This window comes from Petromyzon marinus, chromosome 49 (genome assembly GCF_048934315.1).
Source record: "Petromyzon marinus isolate PM22_M1 ecotype Great Lakes invasive population chromosome 49, UKy_Petmar_22M1.pri1.0, whole genome shotgun sequence".
In the NCBI taxonomy this organism is placed as follows: Eukaryota; Metazoa; Chordata; class Hyperoartia; order Petromyzontiformes; family Petromyzontidae; genus Petromyzon; species Petromyzon marinus.
Genome location: NC_133715.1, coordinates 8102010 through 8121807, shown reverse-complemented (window position 1 = coordinate 8121807; position 19798 = coordinate 8102010). Strand labels below are relative to the sequence as shown.

At 48.7% G+C, this 19798-nt stretch overlaps 1 protein-coding gene across 4 annotated transcripts in view; it reads right to left on the bottom strand.

The window, feature by feature from the left end:
* HDAC8 (histone deacetylase 8) overlaps positions 1–19798 on the bottom strand; it is a 192502-nt gene that overhangs the window by 115642 nt on the left and 57062 nt on the right. For all 4 annotated transcript variants that reach the window (XM_076074671.1, XM_076074672.1, XM_076074670.1 and 1 more), the window contains exons 6-7: positions 18345–18422; positions 7931–8039 (exon numbers count right to left, since the gene is read on the bottom strand). In XM_076074671.1, the coding sequence (XP_075930786.1) occupies positions 7931–8039; positions 18345–18422 (187 nt within the window). The remainder of the gene's footprint in view (positions 1–7930; positions 8040–18344; positions 18423–19798) is intronic.

Sequence of the window (19798 nt, the reverse complement as noted above, 5' to 3'; positions counted from 1 at the left end):
AATTACTTCAACATGCTGGTCGGTGCAGGCTGGCGAACGTTGGGGGAGGGGTTAAGAAGAATAATAATCACCGGTCCTGAGCCTCCCCTAGGTCGACTCAGCCTGATGTGAGTAACTAGCGTAGTGCGCAAACATCAGCATGAGGGCCTGGTGCTGGTCAGCCACCACCTCGTGCCCCGTGCTCGCCTTGACAGGTGCTCGCTAACAGCACTTTCCCCAACACTTTGTTGAAGGCTACGTGGGGTGGATGGGGGGATCGTTGTCTCTGCGGTTACAGAACAATGGATTTTGCTGCACTGCCCTCTACCGGCCGCGATGCCCACTACGCCTGTGCGATGCGCATGGTGGTGACCCGTCAACGCCCGGCGCCATCCAGGGGCGCAGCGCAGCCCCCTTGCTCGACCTCCGAAGGGTGCGACGAGGTTTGCCGCGCGCCGTGGGCGATGCCTTGCGCCGCGGCGAAATTGCGCTTTTCACGAAGGCTGCGGCTGCCGGCCCCGTGTTGGGGTCTTGGCACAGCGGCGGGGCGACTGCGTCGCCGTATTTCACGCACTGGGTCAATTTGGCGCTTCGGGAAGCCGCCGGGCACGGGAATCGTGCGCTGTGTGTTACATGTTGATGCTGACAATTCTCCGCGCTCGATACGGCTGCTCTAAAATACAATACATATTTTATTGGTTTAACACGTAGGCTTTGCCGACCAATATTATTCATAATTAAGGGTTTTAGGTTAGATCGCGTAATTTATTAATGTGTCGTAACCCGCCACCACCAGACACGGCCAAACAGTAAAAAAAACGTGTCACGTTTACAAAAGACAATAGGGCTAAAGTAGTGAACTATTTTGTCTTTTGTAAACGTGACACATTTATTACTCTTTGGCCGTGTCGGGTGGTGGAGGGTTACGACACATTTATAAATAACGCGATCTAACCCAAAAACCTTTATTATGAACATATATTATTATTGTGTGCATTATAAAACTGCATGTGACATTTCAGGCCAAGGTCGCCTCTTCGGCTGTGCGCTGTGCAGAAGGGCCATTGCCCGTAACGTTGCCTCATAGATGTTTCCTTTTCGGGCCGTGTTATTTGTTATTCGTGAACGCGTTGAGTTTTTACTGTTCTCGCGCACAAGACACTGTCTACTTTTGGCTACGGCAGCGTTTCAAGTTGATTTTGTTGAACCAGGGTGAATAACTCAAGAGGCCCGGTACAGGAGTCTCATTGTTCACGAGTGACTCGGGGCATTAGTCTGCCAGTAGGGGAGACGGACGATTGTCGTCTGTATCATCCCAATTGACCAAATTTGTGGCGGAATTATTTTTCGGATTGGGCAAATTTGGGTACTAAACGGCCTACCACCACTTCACGGACGGTGTCTGGGGCGTCTCTTCTTCAACGTATCTCTGCAAAAGCGGAAGCGTGCGCAAATATCAACGCACCGATCCCATTTTTATTCACACCCGCAGTATTAATCAGGGCGGCCGCTGGGTTCGAGACCGTGAACCTCTGTAAGAAGTGGCAAACGCAGCAGTACCACCGGGCCGTGTCCACCGACCGCCGTAAGGGCGCCGCGTGCCGCAAAACACCGTGCTCGTATAGCCAAGTATTGAGGTGCCATGATGGTGAACGTTAACTCCCTCGCCTGGTGTGCAGGAGGTCGTGGGTCTCGATCCCTACTCGGACGCCTGCTGCTATATATTTGGAGGTGTCTCTCCCTGTAGTAGTGTGGATTTCTTTCTGGGTCCTCCGGATTTTCCCTCCACATTAAGAATCAGCGTGCGTTTAGAGTATTTGGCTGCTATACATTTCCACGTGATGATTAGCCACTTCGTTAAGCTATTATTCGTAGCCAGGCCGCTTATGAAAAAGAGCCGCATAGCTCAGTGGGCCTTACCTAGTAAAAATTAAATAAAAGTAGTAGTTTAAGTAGTTTAAGTATCGCAGTATTGCAATGCAGCGGCCGATGCGAAGGTAGGGAGTCTATTCCACGCGAACAAACAAAAGTAGCAACGCTCGTTTCAGACAGCTGTGTTTGCAAATAATCACTTTGGCCTCACACCTTTTATTGCCAATTAAGCTTCACTCGTGTTGTTGTCTGGTGTGTTTGCAGCTCCTAGCACGGCGCCCTTTACGGAGGGCGACGTTTCGAACCACAACAAGACGGCAGTTGGCCAGCATCGGGGTGGCTAGTGGGGAAGGTTCGAGGGGGGCTGAGACCCTCAAACCCTGGATCTTGAAGGCTCTCAAGCTAACCGCTTTTTGTTTTATTCTCACAGCCAAGTCAAATGACGTTGGTGCAATGTCCAACGCCCAGTGGCGGGTTTTTATTTATTTATTTGGACTTCGTGGTTCGCGAGCGACCGCACTGGATCTGCTGCGGAATGCTTCCTTTTAAGTTCGCAAAGCTTTCACGCGATGAGTTGTAAAACTTGACTGCAGCAGGTTGGGACTGGGCTGGACAAATTCGCGAATGGGTGGAATTGGGCGACGGAGCGTGGCAGCAGCAGCCCCCTCGTACACAGCGGCGTGCCAGGGCAGAAATCAAGACAGACGAAAAATGCAGAGCCGTGTCGTTAAGTCATTCTGTTTAGCATCGAGCATTTTTTGGAGATAGTTTAACGTAACATTTAGTCGTGTCCCCCAGCCCGAGTGTGTCTATGTCGTGCACCCCCCCCCACTTCTCCCCGTTTAAACGACGAGGTCCATGCTTGCAGGGCTGTGTGAGACAAGAATGAACGAGTGTGTCGGATGGCCGATGGACGATTCTGATGCGTGTCGTGGAGTGGGTGAATAAAACGCGGAGAGTCAGGCCCGACGAAAAGATAAGCCTACACAAGAGCACTCACGCTGCCGAGTGTTAGCGTTCACTGATGAGCTCACCACTTACTAAAAATAAGCAAAAATAAATTGCAGCCATTCTCAAGTCGACCAGTGGATAAATGCCTCCACCCCACGCAATGTCAGTCAAGGGATTAAAAGACAATAATTTGTTACTGCTCCCTGTCGTGGTAGGTAGGGCAGCGAGCCCGGACGCCCAAGATCAGTCCGTAATTTTGCGTCGAGTTTGTGACACGTTAACTGCCGTTTCCCCCCCCCCCCCTCTTTTTGAAATCTACTTTTGTAATTCTGGGTTCTTGAATGACAAAAACAAATTTTATATATATTAAATAAAAATGTATGATAAAAAACCAAACGAGCAATCGGCTTCCATGTCAATACCACTACAACAGCACAGACTTCACCATGCTCATCAGGGCAGGTGGACAGGACCGGTTCAGGTATCACTGGCCGATGACGCGAACTGTGCTCAGAATTCTGGGGCGCCGGGTTCATAGCACAGGGCAACGAACCGCTGTGCCGCACCGCTCAACCCTCCATCCATTAAAACTTATTAACGGCACTTAATGCGATGCTTGGCATTCAGGTTCTATTTAATTACAGCGAATCCACACGTGTGCGTGCACGTAGCTCGGTTATAATTAGTAGCCGGCTCGGCTGACGGGAGAGGTGTGTTACTTCTCTGACTACGAGTTGGGGGATTGCTCAGCGATTCCCACTGGCCTGGGAATTAAAAAAAAAACGGAGCGCGCGCCGTAAAACGCCGATTTTATGACGATACCATCACATGCCGATGCGCCCCGCTTGAGTAACGAGTCTGCGTTTAATACCAGACTCGCCCCCGGCCACGCCAAAAGTGACGGCACTGCAACGGCGACAGCGTACAGGCAAGAGTGACGGGTTTAACTTGAAACTACACTAACATATTTTTTTTTATTTTACCAGGTAAGGTATGGCCCGCTGAGCTACGTAGCTCTTTTTTTCAGAAGCGACGTGGCCACAAATGATAGCTCAACGAAGTGGCTTATCACGTGGAAATTTATAGCAGCCAAATATTGTAAACGCGTGATGTCGATTTTAAATGTGGAGGAAAAAACCGGAGGACCCGGAGAAAAATCCACGCGACCACGGGGAAAAGAGAGACATGCAAACTCCAAATATGCAAGCGTCAGTGTCGGGATCGAACCCAGGACCTCATGTACCAGGCGAGGTAGTTGACATCTCGCCACCGTGGTGCCCTTACACACACCGCAGCAATCATCACCCCCCCACTGGAAGACTAATGCCTCAGGTCACCCTTGCAAACAAAACTCTCCTTGCCACCGATGTTACCCGTGGCCGGAATTAAAAACTTAGGTCGCTGGGTTCAAAGCGCAGCATGCTAACTGCCGTGCCACCGCTCCAATCCTGCGGCGTACGTGTGGGGTGCGCTTTGGCTAAAATCATACGCGTCAGCCACAAACTATAAACGATACACCGCCCGACGAAGGCCTCCTCCTTCGCCATTCCTCGTAGTCTCGCTGTGCCACAATCCATTTTCAGGTCTACGTATGGACCGATCTTGTTGCTCCGTTTCTCCCTTGGATGCCATTCCATGCCACCGTCGCCACATCGGCCACTCAAGCGAACTGTCGCGCGCACAAGTCCCGCTTCAGAATCAGAACAATGTACTGCAGGAGGAATCCGATGAGCTCTTTTTCACAGATGTCCAGTCGAGGTGGGTAAGAACGTTGCAACAACAAACAATACAATAACACCATAGGAGTGCAAAGTACAAGAAATGTAAACACCACACAACACACATACAACACTAAACCATCCCCATCCAACCAGACAAGGCTCACTGAGGCATTAACTTATTTTTCAAAAGTGACCTGGCCACAAATGATAGCTCAACAAAATGGCTTATCATTTGGACGTTTATAGCAGCCAAACAATCTAAAATAACAATTAAAATAACCCTGTAACAATATGGCGCCCCTAATCAGCGTTTGCTCCCCGATTCCCTCTTGTTCTTCGCTCAATCTCTCGGTGTAAAAATTCCTAAGCGCGCACCTCTCCACGCGTCTTTTTGCTGTGCGCTTTCCAGCCCTCGTTCCATTTTTATTTGTCCGTGTCCATGCTTCTGATGCGTGTGTCGCGGACGAAGGGGGCGAAGTTCTATGACGTCACTCTGCCCCTTCGCAGGATGATGAAAAAAGCTCTTTGACCAGATGTTTAACCTGCGGACGTCACCAAAGAAGCAGGACCAGCTCCTGGAACAAAACTATCGGGCGTGATTATGAAATGTTTTCAGAGGCAATATTACTGTAAATTTCCGCCTTCATGCAGTAGTGGAATGACCGTGGCTCACGACGATTATAATGATTATGATGATTATAACGATGACTTGCTACATACCAACCCGTGAAATTATACTTGGGCATCGTACGCACGTGGCCGCGTGCAAAATTAGAAAGTGACTCCGTGAACGCTGTCGCTTTCTGAAAGCAAAGCACACCCAGAGTTGCACCCCGAAGGTGGTTGTACGTGGCGAGGGCGTGAGGGCGTGCACGCTCACCCGAAGCGCCGGGGGGGGGGGGGGTGGCTGGCAGGCGGAGGGAGATCTCTGTTGTGGGCAAGTGTAGAAATCTTGGGTGTGAAAGGGTCGAGCGATGACGATGACGATGCGGCGGCGGCGGCAACAGACAAGAGTGGTGCCAGAAGTTTTAATTGCCTGAGCTCATGGAGCTGTGGCAATGTGGAAAACACAACGCCTAAGGAATGCGGAGTGAGAGTCGCCGTCGCCAGCAAATGGGCATTGTTGTTCGTCGTTATTTTTCTCTCTCTCTCTCTCTACCCGCCACGTTTGCCACGCGAGCGAAGCGATGCCAGCGTAGGACGTCTCGCGTTTGTGCGTCGGCGACGCGCGCTAAAATCGCCGGCGTGCGCGTCTTCTCCATCTCCTCCGTGCGACATCCACGGCACCCCACCGTGTTACTCCCAAGTGTGCAGGCAACGAGCACTCGCGTCAATCCACTGCTGGATGACGGTATCCCCGTCATCCAGGTTGTTTGACGGCGCTATACCACGCTGGTTGGCGGGGGCTGACGAGGGGGCGGGGAGCTTAGATATGGCGGCGGCGGTGGCACAGAGGTACAGTACAGCGATGGACTTTGCTGCATTGAACTCCGCTCCCCACGACGCGTCGCAGGCGCAGCCGCCGGTGTGACAACCGTCTGTCCAGACTCAACGACGGCCAGGGGCTTAAGCCTGCGTAGGCTACCGAAATCGGGACATTCCCCGGTGACTTCGGTGAGAGGCGCCGCCAAAAGAGCGCGATCGCAGAATATCGGCGGGCAGGCCAGCGGACAACAGTGGGCGGGGGGGGGGCTGCAGTTTGTGTTTCCAGGTCCAAAGTTCAGGCCCCACGTTTCAATTTGCCCCCGAAACTCTTCAAGCAGCAGCTGCAACAGTGGCACCATCATCGATTGCAAGTGAGGTAGTTAACATCTCTTGTGGCGAGATGTTAACTACCTCACCTGGTATGCAGGAGGTCGTGGGATTGATCCCGACCCTGACACCTGCTGTATATTTGGAGTTTGCATCTCTCTCTCTCTCTCGCCGTGGTAGCATGGATTTTTCTCCAGGTCGTCTGGTATTTTCCTTCCAAGTTTAGAATCGACATGCGTTTCGAGTATTTGGCTGCGTTTCGAGTATTTGGTTCGGGCTGTCTTCGTTGAGAGCCGTCAGCGATGTATGCTGCTATAAATTCCCACGTGATGATAGGCCACTTCGTTGAGCTATAATTTGTGGCCAGGTCGCTTCTGAAAAAGAGCTACACAGCTCAATAGTTTATAATTTGAGATGATGACTCGGCGAGGAGGGGAATCCAGACCAATATTATTTTTTTGGTCAGCTGTTCTCAAGTGGTGGTGCTGGTATTGGGATCCTAAGCAAAAAAAAACGTTACCCCCCCCGCCTATGCACTTACTAAAATCCGAGTGAGATGAGAGTAGAAATAAGCATGCGAGATAGAGACGCAGCGAGATGACAGAAGAGAGATGCAGACACGCTCGGAATGAGTGATAGTACGAATTGTATTTGTGGCGTTAATTGGCCTTGTTATGCTTACAAGGATTTGTATTATTTGAGCTGGTGTCTGGTTTTCATGAATCCGCGGCTCGTGAGCTGCTTGGGGCTGCCTCTAAGCTTTCGCTCCGTATGGTTTCATGTGCTCTTGCCGCCACTGAAAAACTAATTTGTGTTGCGTTTTAGTTTGTCGTCCTTCCCCGGCACCTCCGATTGGCACGGTTGGCTACATACGGCGCGAAAGAAGTTCAACACACGTACATCCTGGACATCCTAATAAGCTCAACGGATTCCGCCAGGATAAGCAAATATTCTCATTCCGACGGACTGGCTGTGCCACGATTGTGGCGACAGGCCGCGGCGCTGTCTTCTGCGTGTGCAGGGTCACGGACATCGGCGTCACGTGACACGCACCACTTCGGCACGCGCGCCACCGAACCCCCCCCCTCGCCCCCCTCCAACCCCCCCACCCCACACCCCCATCTACGTGTAACCACAAAGCTGCCCAGCAAACAGCCGTCGCGCGCTGTCGAGGACTGCCCCTGATGGCGGCGGCCAGAAAGGAGAGCACGACAAGGGCTGATTGGACGCAATGACGTGGCATATGGAGCGGCCGAGCGATTTGGATATCGACCTGCAAAGCGAACGCAAGAAGAGGGCACTTGACAGTGGCGGGGGCGGTGTGTTAGGAGCAGAGGAATCGGGTTACCACCTCCGAGGTATAATAAAACCGGCACAGATCACAGCAACAGGAAGGATATCTCACGATACGTGAAGAGGGGAGAACTACGCGTGAATGCATCGTCTCGAGTGGCGTGTGACAATATTATCGTTGCCCGACTGCACAAATATAAGAGACTTTTAATGCCCCGCGAAGACTTGGAGATTTCCCCCGGGAGAGCCACCTGAAAGAGAGGACGATCCTGGGAAAAACAGAACAGGTGGCAACCCCGGTTGGCAAAAAGGATGTAGATGGAGCGGTGGGTGGGGGGGGGGGGGCTATGGGCAGCACGTACGTGTGACACGCGTAGAAGTATTTGTCGTCCGTGATGCCGTCCTGCAGCGGGACGTTGAGGGCAAAATATCTCCCCTTGCCCATGCCCACCTCGTCGATTCCTCCCGTACCTGCGGGCACAGACAGAGACCAAACACAAAGATACTCCCGTATGGCCATTAACAGCCTGCTGTTAGCGAGCGCCTATTAAGGACGGCACGGCACAAAGAGGGGGCGGGTGGCCTGCACTCTGCCCAGCAGCCTTCGTCTCCCCAGTGCTGATGTTCACTACACACCGCACTGGGAACTAATTTGAAGGCCGAGTCGACCTAGGGGGAGACCCGGGACTGATTCAGATATTCGTGGTGTTTGCGTGCATCTATTCGGCACGTGGCAACGCGTCGATGAAAATCGATCCTGACGACGGCGGTCACAATACCCCGCACTGAACAGTGCGTGCAAGAATTGATTTTACTTTCGATCTGTATACGTTGTCATTGTTTCTCGAATGCCCTGCAGACACTGTAGATTCTGCATGCACTGCTGCACTGGATCAAGGCCTTCCCCTGCCATGCTACTGGTGGAGGTTTGTTTGTTTCCCCGCACCTCCGATTTAGTACGGTGGTTGGCTGTGCACGGCGCGAAAGAAGTCCGACATACGTACATACACTGACCATACTTCACCCTGCTGGTCAGTGCGGGTTAGTGAAGGAGTGGGTGTTGGGGGAGGTGGGGTGGTTGGGCAGGACCGGTTCAGCTATCACTTGCTGATAAAGGCTGAGTATCGAGCTTATGTTGTACGGGTTTACAGCTCAGTTCGCTAACCACTGCACAGCGTACATGCTTTTAAAATGTTATATATATGAATAATGAGGTTTGCGTAATATCCAAAGAGAATTCAGCTTGAGCAAAACAATCCTTCTGAATTTATTTCCTAAACTGGTTTTACAGGTGAACAAGAGTTGACCTGTAAAACCAACGCGACCACTCCGTAACCAATCAGCGTATATGAACAGGAATAAAATAACAATCATCTTGAGCCATGATTAATCCACTGTTGGATGAAGGCACCATCCCCCCCCACCCCCGCCCCCCCCCCAAAGCTGTTGCCATTTCTCACGATCCCCCGAATTAACAATGCACCTACACACCAGCTGACGACATCGCTCACAAAGGTTACCCACAATCCTCCACGACGCCACAGTACACGTGGTGCTGGAACTGATCCGAGCAGGCTTCCGTGGGTGCTTGTGTACGGCTATGACCGACAACAAAAGGCAACCGAGGCACCATTTATTCCTCACGGACACACCACTTGATGAGACTTCAAAACGTTGAAACGTGTCCACGGTTTGCCGGATTAAACCGCGGCCGTTGCTCCGCGCATCCCGTGGGCCCGGGGGACGTTATTTGACTTTTAACGTGAACAAAAATGTACTACATATTTATTATTTTAATTCCCGCAATCAACCATGACGCAGCATGGTTGTATTTATGTAAATGTTCTATTGTTTTTTGCGAAGCTTATCAGCGCTGTTTTGTTGTTGTTATTATTGTTGCCATGGTGCCCATGCGGGAACTTTACTCAAACCATGGGGTTGGTCACCCAGCAGCATTGGTTTGAGAGTCCAAGCAGAATCATATTATTTATACTGGAGGAATCCCATGAGTTATAAAGCTCTTTTTCATTGATGTCCAGTCGGGGCAGTTCAGAATGTTACAACAACCACAATACAAAAACATAACAGAAGTGCAAAGTATAGGACCGAAAGAACCACAGTATGGATTCCTGCAGTCACGAAAGCTTCAAATCAAGATAGTATAGGAAAGGTAAACAAATAACTTAAAGTATGCAAATAAACCTAAACTATTTGTTATCTTAACAGTTACAGTGAGGGAAAAAAGTATTTGATCCCCTGCTGATTTTGTACGTTTGCCCACTGACAAATAAATGATGAGATTAATTTCAATGGTAGGTTTATTTGAACAGTGAGATACAGAATAACAACAAAAACATCCAGAAAAACGCATGTCAAAAATGATATAAAAAGATTTGCATTTTAATTAGGGAAATAAGTATTTGACCCCCTCTCAATCAGAAAGATTTCTGGCTCCCAGGTGTCTTTATACATGTAACGAGCTGAGATTAGGAGCACACTCTTAAAGGGAGTGCTCCTAATCTCAGCTTGTTACCTGTATAAAAGACACCTGTCCAAAGAAGCAATCAATCAATCAGATTCCAAAATCTCCACCATGACCAAAACCAAAGAGCTCTCCAAGGATGTCAGGGACAAGATTGTAGACCTACACAAGGCTGGAATGGGCTACAAGACCATTGCCAAGCAGCTTGGTGAGAAGGTGACAACAGTTGGTGCGATTATTCGCAAATGGAAGAAACACAAAAGAACTGTCAATCTCCCTCGGCCTGGTGCTCCATGCAAGATCTCACCTCGTGGAGTTGCAATGATCATGAGAACGGTGAGGAATCAGCCCAGAACTACACGGGAAGATCTTGTCAGTGATCTCAAGGCAGCTGGGACCATAGTCACCAAGAAAACAATTGGTAACACACTACGCCGTGAAGGACTGAAATCTTGCAGCTCCCGCAAAGTCCCCCTGCTCAAGAAAGCACATATACATGCCCGTCTGAAGTTTGCCAATGAACATCTGAATGATTCAGAGGACAACTGGGTGAAAGTGTTGTGGTCGGATGATACCAAGCTCTTTGGAATCAACTCAACTCGCCGTGTTTGGAGGAGGAGGAATGCTGCCTATGACCCCAAGAACACCATCCCCACCGTCATACATGGAGGTGGAAACATTATGCTTTGGGGGTGTTTTTCTGCTAAGGGGACAGGGCAACTTCACCGCATCAAAGGGACGATGGACGGGGTCATGTACCGTCAAATCTTGGGTGAGAACCTCTTTCCCTCAGCCAGGGCATTGAAAATGGGTCGTGGATGGGTATTCCAGCATGACAATGACCCAAAACACACGGCCAAGGCAACAAAGGAGTGGCTCAAGAAGAAGCACATTAAGGTCCTGGAGTGGCCTAGCCAGTCTCCAGACCTTAATCCCATAAAACATCTGTGGAGGGAGCTGAAGGTTCGAGTTGCCGAACGTCAGCCTCGAAACCTTAATGACTTGGAGAAGATCTGCAAAGAGGAGTGGGACAAAATCCCTCCTGAGATGTGTGCAAACCTGGTGGCCAACTACAAGAAACGTCTGACCTCTGTGATTGCCAACAAGGGTTTTGCCACCAAGTACTAAGTCATGTTTTACAGAGGGGTCAAATACTTATTTCCTTCATTAAAATGCAAATCAATTTATAAAATTGTTGACATGCATTTTTCTGGATTTTGTTGTTATTCTGTCTCTCACTGTTCAAAAAAACCTACCATAAAAATTATAGACTGATCATTTCTTTGTCAGTGAGCAAACGTACAAAATCAGCAGGGATCAAATACTTTTTTCCCCTCACTGTAAAGCCCACTGAGATATTTGCTTCTCTTTCAGAAGCGACCTAGCCACAAATAATAGCTCAACGAAGTCGGCCCATCATGCATCACGTGGGAATTTATAGCAGCAAACATCGCTGACGACTCCCAACGAAAACGAAGTCAGCCCGAGCCTGCCTTGTTTGAACAAAACGTTACCGGGAAATGTTAATCGGTGAGGCTCATGGCCCGATGGATAAAATGTTATTTCCTTTCAAAGACTGAACAAACATCCTGACGGGACCTTATTTATCGCATTACTCCGCCGGCTGGCTGTGTCGAAACAGCAGAAGCTTTGTTTTCCACCCGTGTGTGTTTACGTATGCTAATTGATTCCCGCTTCATGTTGTAGCCCAGTTCACGCAACGGGCGGTCAATATTGAAAGAGGGCATTCGAGAGATTGGGCCGCTGTGCTCGCGACGGTCAGTCGGCAGAGTGGACTCGCAGCAAATCCCGAGTTCGAGTGGGCTTCTTTCCCGAAAGCCTGCAGATTTAAAAAAAATAACTCGAGCTGAATCTTATTCCTGCGTGCGCTGGCGGAAATAACGTTTAGGGGCTGAATGCCAATGTCGAGGTTGTGCTGGCCGTGACATATTGGCGAATGACTCATGCGTTCTGAATAACAAAAAAAAGTTTGAAGATAAATGCGATATATTGATATGGCAATACGCGTGTTTATTTTTAATCGGGGCTGTTTCGTTTGAATTAAATAATCGCCGCTTCAATTTGTGCTCCCTGTGTGTGTGTGTGTGCAATGCACAGCGGCAAGCTTCGCGTGCATTTCACGAGCAAAATAATTACTGCTTCAACGTGTACAATGAAATGTACAGAATTACGAGTGTTTATTTTTGCGAGGAGTATGTTACAATAAGTAATTACTGCTCCAATTTGCAGTGCGTTGGGTACTGCACGGTTTGGACATGGAGGCCTCTATTGATCACACGGTAGATTTTTATTCTTGGTTACATGGTAGATTAGTATTATTGATTACACGGTAGATTAGTATTATTGATTACACGTTAGATTAGTATTATTGATTACATGGTAGATTAGTATTTTTGAATACATGGTAGATTAGTATTATTGATTACACGGTAGATTAGTATTATTGATTACATGGTAGATTAGTATTATTGATTACACGGTAGATTAGTATTATTGATTACATGGTAGATTAGTATTATTGATTACACGGTAGATTAGTATTATTGGTTACACGTTAGATTAGTATTATTGGTTACACGTTAGATTAGTATTATTGATTACATGGTAGATAAGTATTATTGATTACATGGTAGATTATTATTATTGGTTACACGGTAGATTAGTATTATTGGTTACACGGTAGATTAGTATTATCGATTACACGGTAGATTAGTATTATTGGTTACACGTTAGATTAGTATTATTGATTACATGGTAGATAAGTATTATTGATTACATGGTAGATTATTATTATTGGTTACACGGTAGATTAGTATTATTGATTACACGGTAGATTACTATTATTGATTACACGGTAGATTAGTATTATTGGTTACACGTTAGATTAGTATTATTGATTACATGGTAGATAAGTATTATTGATTACATGGTAGATTATTATTGGTTACACGGTAGATTAGTCACGGTTAGCCATGATCAATCCACTGCTGGATGAAGGCCCTCAACCCCAAGTTGCCGCTACCTCTTCGGTCTGCTGACACCAAGAACCATTTTCCCCAAAAACTGAAAATGCCGACGGAATCAATTCGTTTCCGCGCTTGTTCGCTGAACGGATGACCATCGGGAGCAAGGCGCAAAAATGTCAAAAGGGGAAAATGAGCGCAAGTTTTCAAGCTTAAAAAATCTCGGTAAAAAAAAAACATTTGGACGGTAATCGTTGCGAATTAACTATCAAAGTAATAATCTTATTACGTCGTATTGTTGCCTTCTCTCCCGTCTACACGGTCAGTCATTAGCGCGTGTGCTGCGTAGATTATTTTCCCCGTGTTATTTTGTCTCGTGGCCTTCGCAGGCGGTTTCCAAACGCTCCGGCGGTCGCCGCTGACGGTGCGTGGAGCGACGGGGGGGGGGGGGGGGGCGGTGGGCGAGGGAGGAAGGCGGCGGCGGTGGTGTCGCCGTGCTGGGTCGCGCGGAGACAGAGGGTGACGTGACCCGCGCCTCTCAAACAAACAGCGCACGCGGAGGGAACGAACGCGCGCGTCTCTCTGCCGCGCCAGCGCACGTCACCGGCGCTGACGGGCGGCACGTGGCCGCGAGCACGTCGCGTTGGAGGCCAGCCCGCCTCCCTCTCGCCACCGCGGCGTTAACTACCTCGCCTGGTATGCGGCAGGTCGTCGGTTCGATCTCGACCCTGACGCCTGCTGCTGTATATTTGGAGTTTGCGTGTTCTCCCTCCCTCTCCCTCTCTCTCTCTCTCTCCCCGTGGTCGCGTGGATTTTTTTCTCTCCGGGTCCTGCCGGTTTTTCCTCTCCACATTTAGAATCAACATCACCACGCGTTGAGAGTATTTGGCTGCTGTAAATTTACACGTGATAAGCCACTCCGTCGGGCTTATTACGTGTGGCCAGGTCGCTTCTGAGAAAGAACTGCATAGCTCAGTGGGCCTTACTTTTACCTGGTAAAATAAAAATAGTTTCTAGTTTTCCCTTCCCTCCCTCCACCGTCTTAAACTCGCAACACGTCTGCTGTCCACGCCACCACCGCGGAAGGGAACAAATGACGCAAAGTCAAAATCCCAGAATCCGTACGCAGTCAAGTAAACAGCATTGCGGCTCAGCGGTACGGAGCGGGCGGATCGCAATCAGTCGGAAGGTTGCGAGGTTCAAGTCTTGTATGCGGCGTTTTGACCAAAACCCATCATCCACCCTGGGGTAGATAAAACGAGCGCCGCTTTTTAAGGAAGTCAACCGTGGTTTGTGCAATGGAGAGACTCGCACGTGCCATAGGAATGTGGAATTCATTCCCAACACTGGCTCAGGGCTGTAAACGGCAGACGGACACTGCCTCAATGCCCTTTTGAGCAGGGAATCACTTTCGACTTCATTTTGTAGCACAGCGCTTTTACCAAGCCACTGCCGGATGGATGAAGGTCACACTGAGCCGAAGGGATATAGGCACTGTGTGACCAGACTGAAACAGAATCTCCATTATTCAGCCGAGTAGACAGTCGAGGCAAGTACTGTTAGTGAGCGCCTATTGAGGCCAGTGAAGCACGTCAGGAATTTGTTTGGCTTGTACCACACCTGACCGCCTTTGTCTCCCCAGTGCTGATGTGTTAACCGAGAGGAGGCCTAGGACAAGTCTTGTTACCAGTCGACACTGACGTTAGCCGTGCCTGGGAATCGAATTCAGGGTTGCCAGGCTCATAGTACAGTGCACTAACCATTGATGCGATCACACACACACACTTGCGCGCGCGTGCGCGCGCAAGTGTGTGTGTGTGAGCGCGTGCAACGAGCCCATCAAGATAACTGCGCCAGATATAATTTTACTCTTGTACGGATATGAAAATCTATAGGGAGGGCACACAGGTCCATCGATAGGACTATAAGAGGAATGCTCTCAATTGGCCAAAAAAATAGCATTCAGACAAGCGCAAATGACATTGCGGGTGGGAGTGGAGGTGGGGGAGGGAGGGAGAGAGGAGTGAGGGAGGGAGGCTGCTGTGTGGCTCTTTGTGTGTCAACATTACATGGATGGCTTCCTTTGTTTCATGCCGGCCGCGACTGAATGAGTGTGTCGCCACACGCGCAGCACACCCGGCTGTTCTGCCCGCCGCAAATGTGTGCATGTGCACGGCTGTGGTTTTAACTCGGGCTAATGTGCACCGAGGAGAGAAAAGAGTATATAAGCAGAACGCCCTTGTGTGTCTCCACATATCATAATACAAATGCTTTACCCAGTTGGCTTTTCCAAACCGACGTTATCAAGCGGCATTTAAAGCAAGCAATCTCTGGACCGATTTGCAGACTTTTTTTGGCCTCGCCGGCAGAAGCAGGTTTATTAAACAAATGCTCGCTGGGCTTACGAGATGACATTGCCAAGAGCATGGTGTATAAACTATGGGACTTCGTTCAATGCCAACAGCAGTATTTGCTTGTAAATCCTCATTGTGTGTTGCTCTGAAGCATTCTGGGTAAGACCATATCCAGTACTGTATAAGCAGAACTCCGTTTTGTATTTACACATTTCAAATAAACATACGGTGGAGCAGCGGCGAAAGTGGTTAGCGCACTGCGCTATTAACCTGCAGACCTGAGTTTGATTCCCGGCCACGTTTATCTTGAGTGGTGAGTGATATCCGAGTTGTGAATGGATTGTAGTCCACCTCCCTGTTTCATTAATCGAGGAAACAACAGAGGAATAAGGGTGCCGATTGCTCTCCGTGCCCCCTCATTGAGACTACAAAGCATGGTACTTTATTGACATCTACCAAAGAAAGTGCTTTGAAGGTTTGTTGTTATTGATGTAATTATTATGAATGTAGGGCCCTTATTAAAAATCTTCTTCCTGACCGTGGCAAGTTTCAAGATCCGGCTTGCACTTTGACGAACCCACTTGACCAGCGTGGTGAAGTATGGTAAAAAAACAACAGCCATTAATTTACACAGCGTTGGGAGGCCTTCGCCCGGCAGTGGATTGACAGTGCTGTAAGTTATTATTATTTTTATTATTTTCACGTTCTGTGAATAAATTTGACTTATTCACTAGGTTCCCCAAAGCATCATTTTAAATGCCACTGTCCTTCCATCACTGTTGTATGTATGGATGTTTAACTTCTTTCACACTGTACGTAGCCAACGGTGCCAATCGGAGATGCGATTAGCACGGTTGGCTAACATCAACGTTAACATCAATGTTAGAATAACTAAACATTAATGATGATAATAATACACCAACAGGGAGTGCTCTCCACCTTATTAAATCATCATCATTATTGTTGTAATATTATATATTATTGTATAATAATTATATTATTGGTGTATTATATTACTATTGTATTATATAATATTAATGTATTATAGTATTATTGTATTATACTGTATTATAGTATTATATTATTATTGTATTGTTATTGTATTATAGTATTATTCGAGTATTATAGTATTAGTATAGTATTATTGCATTGTTATAGTATTATTATAGTATTTTAGTCTTATTGTATTATATAATTATAGTATACGAGTATTATAGTATTATTATAATCTTATTGTATTATAGTATTATTATATTATAGTATTATTATAGAATTATTGTATTATCTTAACACCACTTTGCTGCCTCCCAGTGAACAAAACCCAGCACCTCAGGCAAAAGAAGAGAAATCTGCGGAAGCCCCCGGCACCGTCTCCGCAGATCTTCGTTTCCGTTTGGTGCTCAGAAAAACGATTTCTTGGCGAGAAGACCATAAAAAACCCCCGGTGAGCTCTGAACCTGCAACGGGCCCTCGATATAAAATCGGCCCTCTTAAATGACACGCACAGAGCCCTGCTGAGTGGAGTAGTGGCACAGCGGTTAGCGCACCACGCTATGAATCCGGTGACTCAAAAGTTTGATTTGCCGGCTACGGCTAACACCAGTGGTGAGTAATATTGGAACTGGCTCTGCCCTCAGACCCCCTCCCCTTCACCACCGCACACTCAGCGGTCTGGTGAAGTATGGTCAAATAACCCCCACGATCAGCAGAAAAAGGGGAGACCATCTAGCAGTGGGTGGACAGAGAGGTGCATTCTACGTGATTTGGCCATAGGGTCATGGTTATAGTCTCGTGATAGGGTTATCTAGGGCTATAGTTTGGTCATAAGGTTGGGTTAGGGCTATAGACAGATCATAGGGTTAGGTTAAGTGATATAGGTTTGTCAGAGTGTTATGGCTATAGTCTCGTCAGTGTTACAGTTAGGGTAAAAGGATGGTCGTGATGGTGTTAGGGGTGTAGGCTGGTCACATGTTTAGGGTAAATTAGGGGTATAGTCTAGGCAGGGCTGTAGGCTGGTCACAGGTTTAGGGTAAGTTAGGGGTATAGTCTAGGCAGGGCTGTAGGCTGGTCACAGGTTTAGGGTAAGTTAGGGGTATAGTCTAGGCAGGGCTGTAGGCTGGTCACAGGTTTAGGGTAAGTTAGCGGTATAATCTAGGTAGGGCTGTAGGCTGGTCACATGTTTAGGGTAAGTTAGGGGTATAGTCTAGGTAGGGCTGTAGGCTGGTCACATGTTTAGGGTAAATTAGGGGTATAGTCTAGGTAGGGCTGTAGGCTGGTTACAGGTTTAGAGTAAGTTAGGGGTATAGTCTAGGCAGGGTTGTAGGCTGGTTACAGGTTTAGGGTAAGTTAGGGGTATAGTCTAGGCAGGGCTGTAGGCTGGTCCCAGGGTGAGAGTAAGTTAGGGGTATAGTCTAGGCAGGGTTGTAGGCTGGTTACAGGTTTAGGGTAAGTTAAGGGTATAGTCTAGGCAGGGTTGTAGGCTGGTTACAGGCTTAGGGTAAGTTAGGGGTATAGTCTAGGCAGGGTTGTAGGCTGGTTACAGGTTTAGGGTAAGTTAGCGGTATAGTCTAGGCCGGGCTGTAGGCTGGTTACAGGTTTAGGGTAAGTTAGGGGTATAGTCTAGGCAGGGTTGTAGGCTGGTCACATGTTTAGGGTAAGTTAGGGGTATAGTCTAGGCAGGGCTGTAGGCTGGTCCCAGGGTTAGAGTAAGTTAGGGGTATAGTCTAGGCAGGGTTGTAGGCTGGTCACAGGTTTAGGGTAAGTTAGGGGTAAAGTCTAGACAGGGTTGTAGGCTGGTCACATGTTTAGGGTAAGTTAGGGGTATAGTCTAGGCAGGGCTGTAGGCTGGTCACAGGTTTAGGGTAAGTTAGGGGTAAAGTCTAGACAGGGCTGTAGGCTGGTCCCAGGGTGAGAGTTATGCGGTGCCCCGTGAGGTCACTGGGTGTTTAACTCTTACCTGGGAAGAAACCTGGGGAGAACTTGTGCACGGACACCGTCATCACCTTCGGGGTGAATGAGAAGGCGTCCTCCACACCTGCGGGGGGGGGGGGGGGGGTGGTGTGGTGCGGTGTAGCGTGGTGGTGCGGCGTGGCGCGGCGTGGTGTGGCGTGGTGATGCGGTGTAGCGTGGTGGTGCGGCGCGGTGCGAGGGTTGGGGGTTGACAAAGGGAGGTCCACACAGTCACAAGGGGCGCAGGCCGCCATCGCACACCCCACCTACTTGCGCGCAGTTTCACAAACTCATCTTCTCAGTTTTGACAGTTCGATTCGAAACTTAACACTCGGGGACATATTCTGCAGTCCCACAGTCTGCACGGCCTGGGGAGGCCCTCATCCAGCAGTGGGTTCATAAAAGAGCCGTGAACTTGTTCGATGTTTTCTTGCACTCCTTTCTCTCCGTCGCGGTTTATTGACCTCGTGTCGCGCGTGCGTGTGCATGTGCTCGCGCGTGCCACCCTGCGTGCGTGCGTGTGTGTGTGCATGTGTGTGTGCGTGCCACCCTGTTTGTGTGTGTGCCACCCTGTGCCGCTTTGGCGACTCGCGTCTCAACGGGCTCTGGCCTGGCCTAAATAAATAATGACAACAACAATGCCCTTTGTTTATCCAGCAATGCCTCACTCCAAGTCTCAAGACTGTGCTTCAGGAGGGTCCTGTATCATTGTGTTTGGCCAATGCCATGAACAATGTGTGGCGCGTGACAATAAACTGGTGTTCGCGGAGAAAACCTACACATATTATTACACTTGTTTCACCAGGAAAGCCTCACTCAGTCGAATGTACGTTGAAGTTCTTTCTCAGCGTACATGGCCAATCGCACTAATCAGAGATGCGGGGGGAAGGACAACTAAAAACAAAAAACAGTTCTAAAGAAATTCGCTTTCAACCTCGATTAAAAAGTGCAGAAGCTCCAGTGGCTTCCTAATATCGGAAGGAAGAGCATTCCAGGCGGCCACATAAATCGCATCTGAAAGCACGCGACGGGGTGACCATCTTTGTTTAATGGCTTAGCCAAAAGCCGCTGCTGCGAGGATGACCGCAGTTTGCGTGATGATGGTTTATGACTCCTTTTCAGGAGGGTTCTGCTTAATACTTTACAGTCGGGGCAAGATGACTGTTATGTGCATTGCAAATTGAGAACCTTACAGGTAATTTTTAAATTTGGTCACCTGACGCGGGGTACACAATGGCCCCTGGCTCTTGCGATTGACGTCAGGGGATCTTTAATGACCGCGGTAATAACCGGGACGGCCGCTGGATTCGAACCGTGAACTTCTTAGACAGGTGGCGAACGAATGAATGCGCTACCGCTGGGCCGTGCTTGCCGCCCCGATTGTCACATGTTAGAGGATAACACCGTGTGCACCCCCCCCCCCCAAGTGATTCTTAGCACCCCTAGTTCCTTCATCATCCC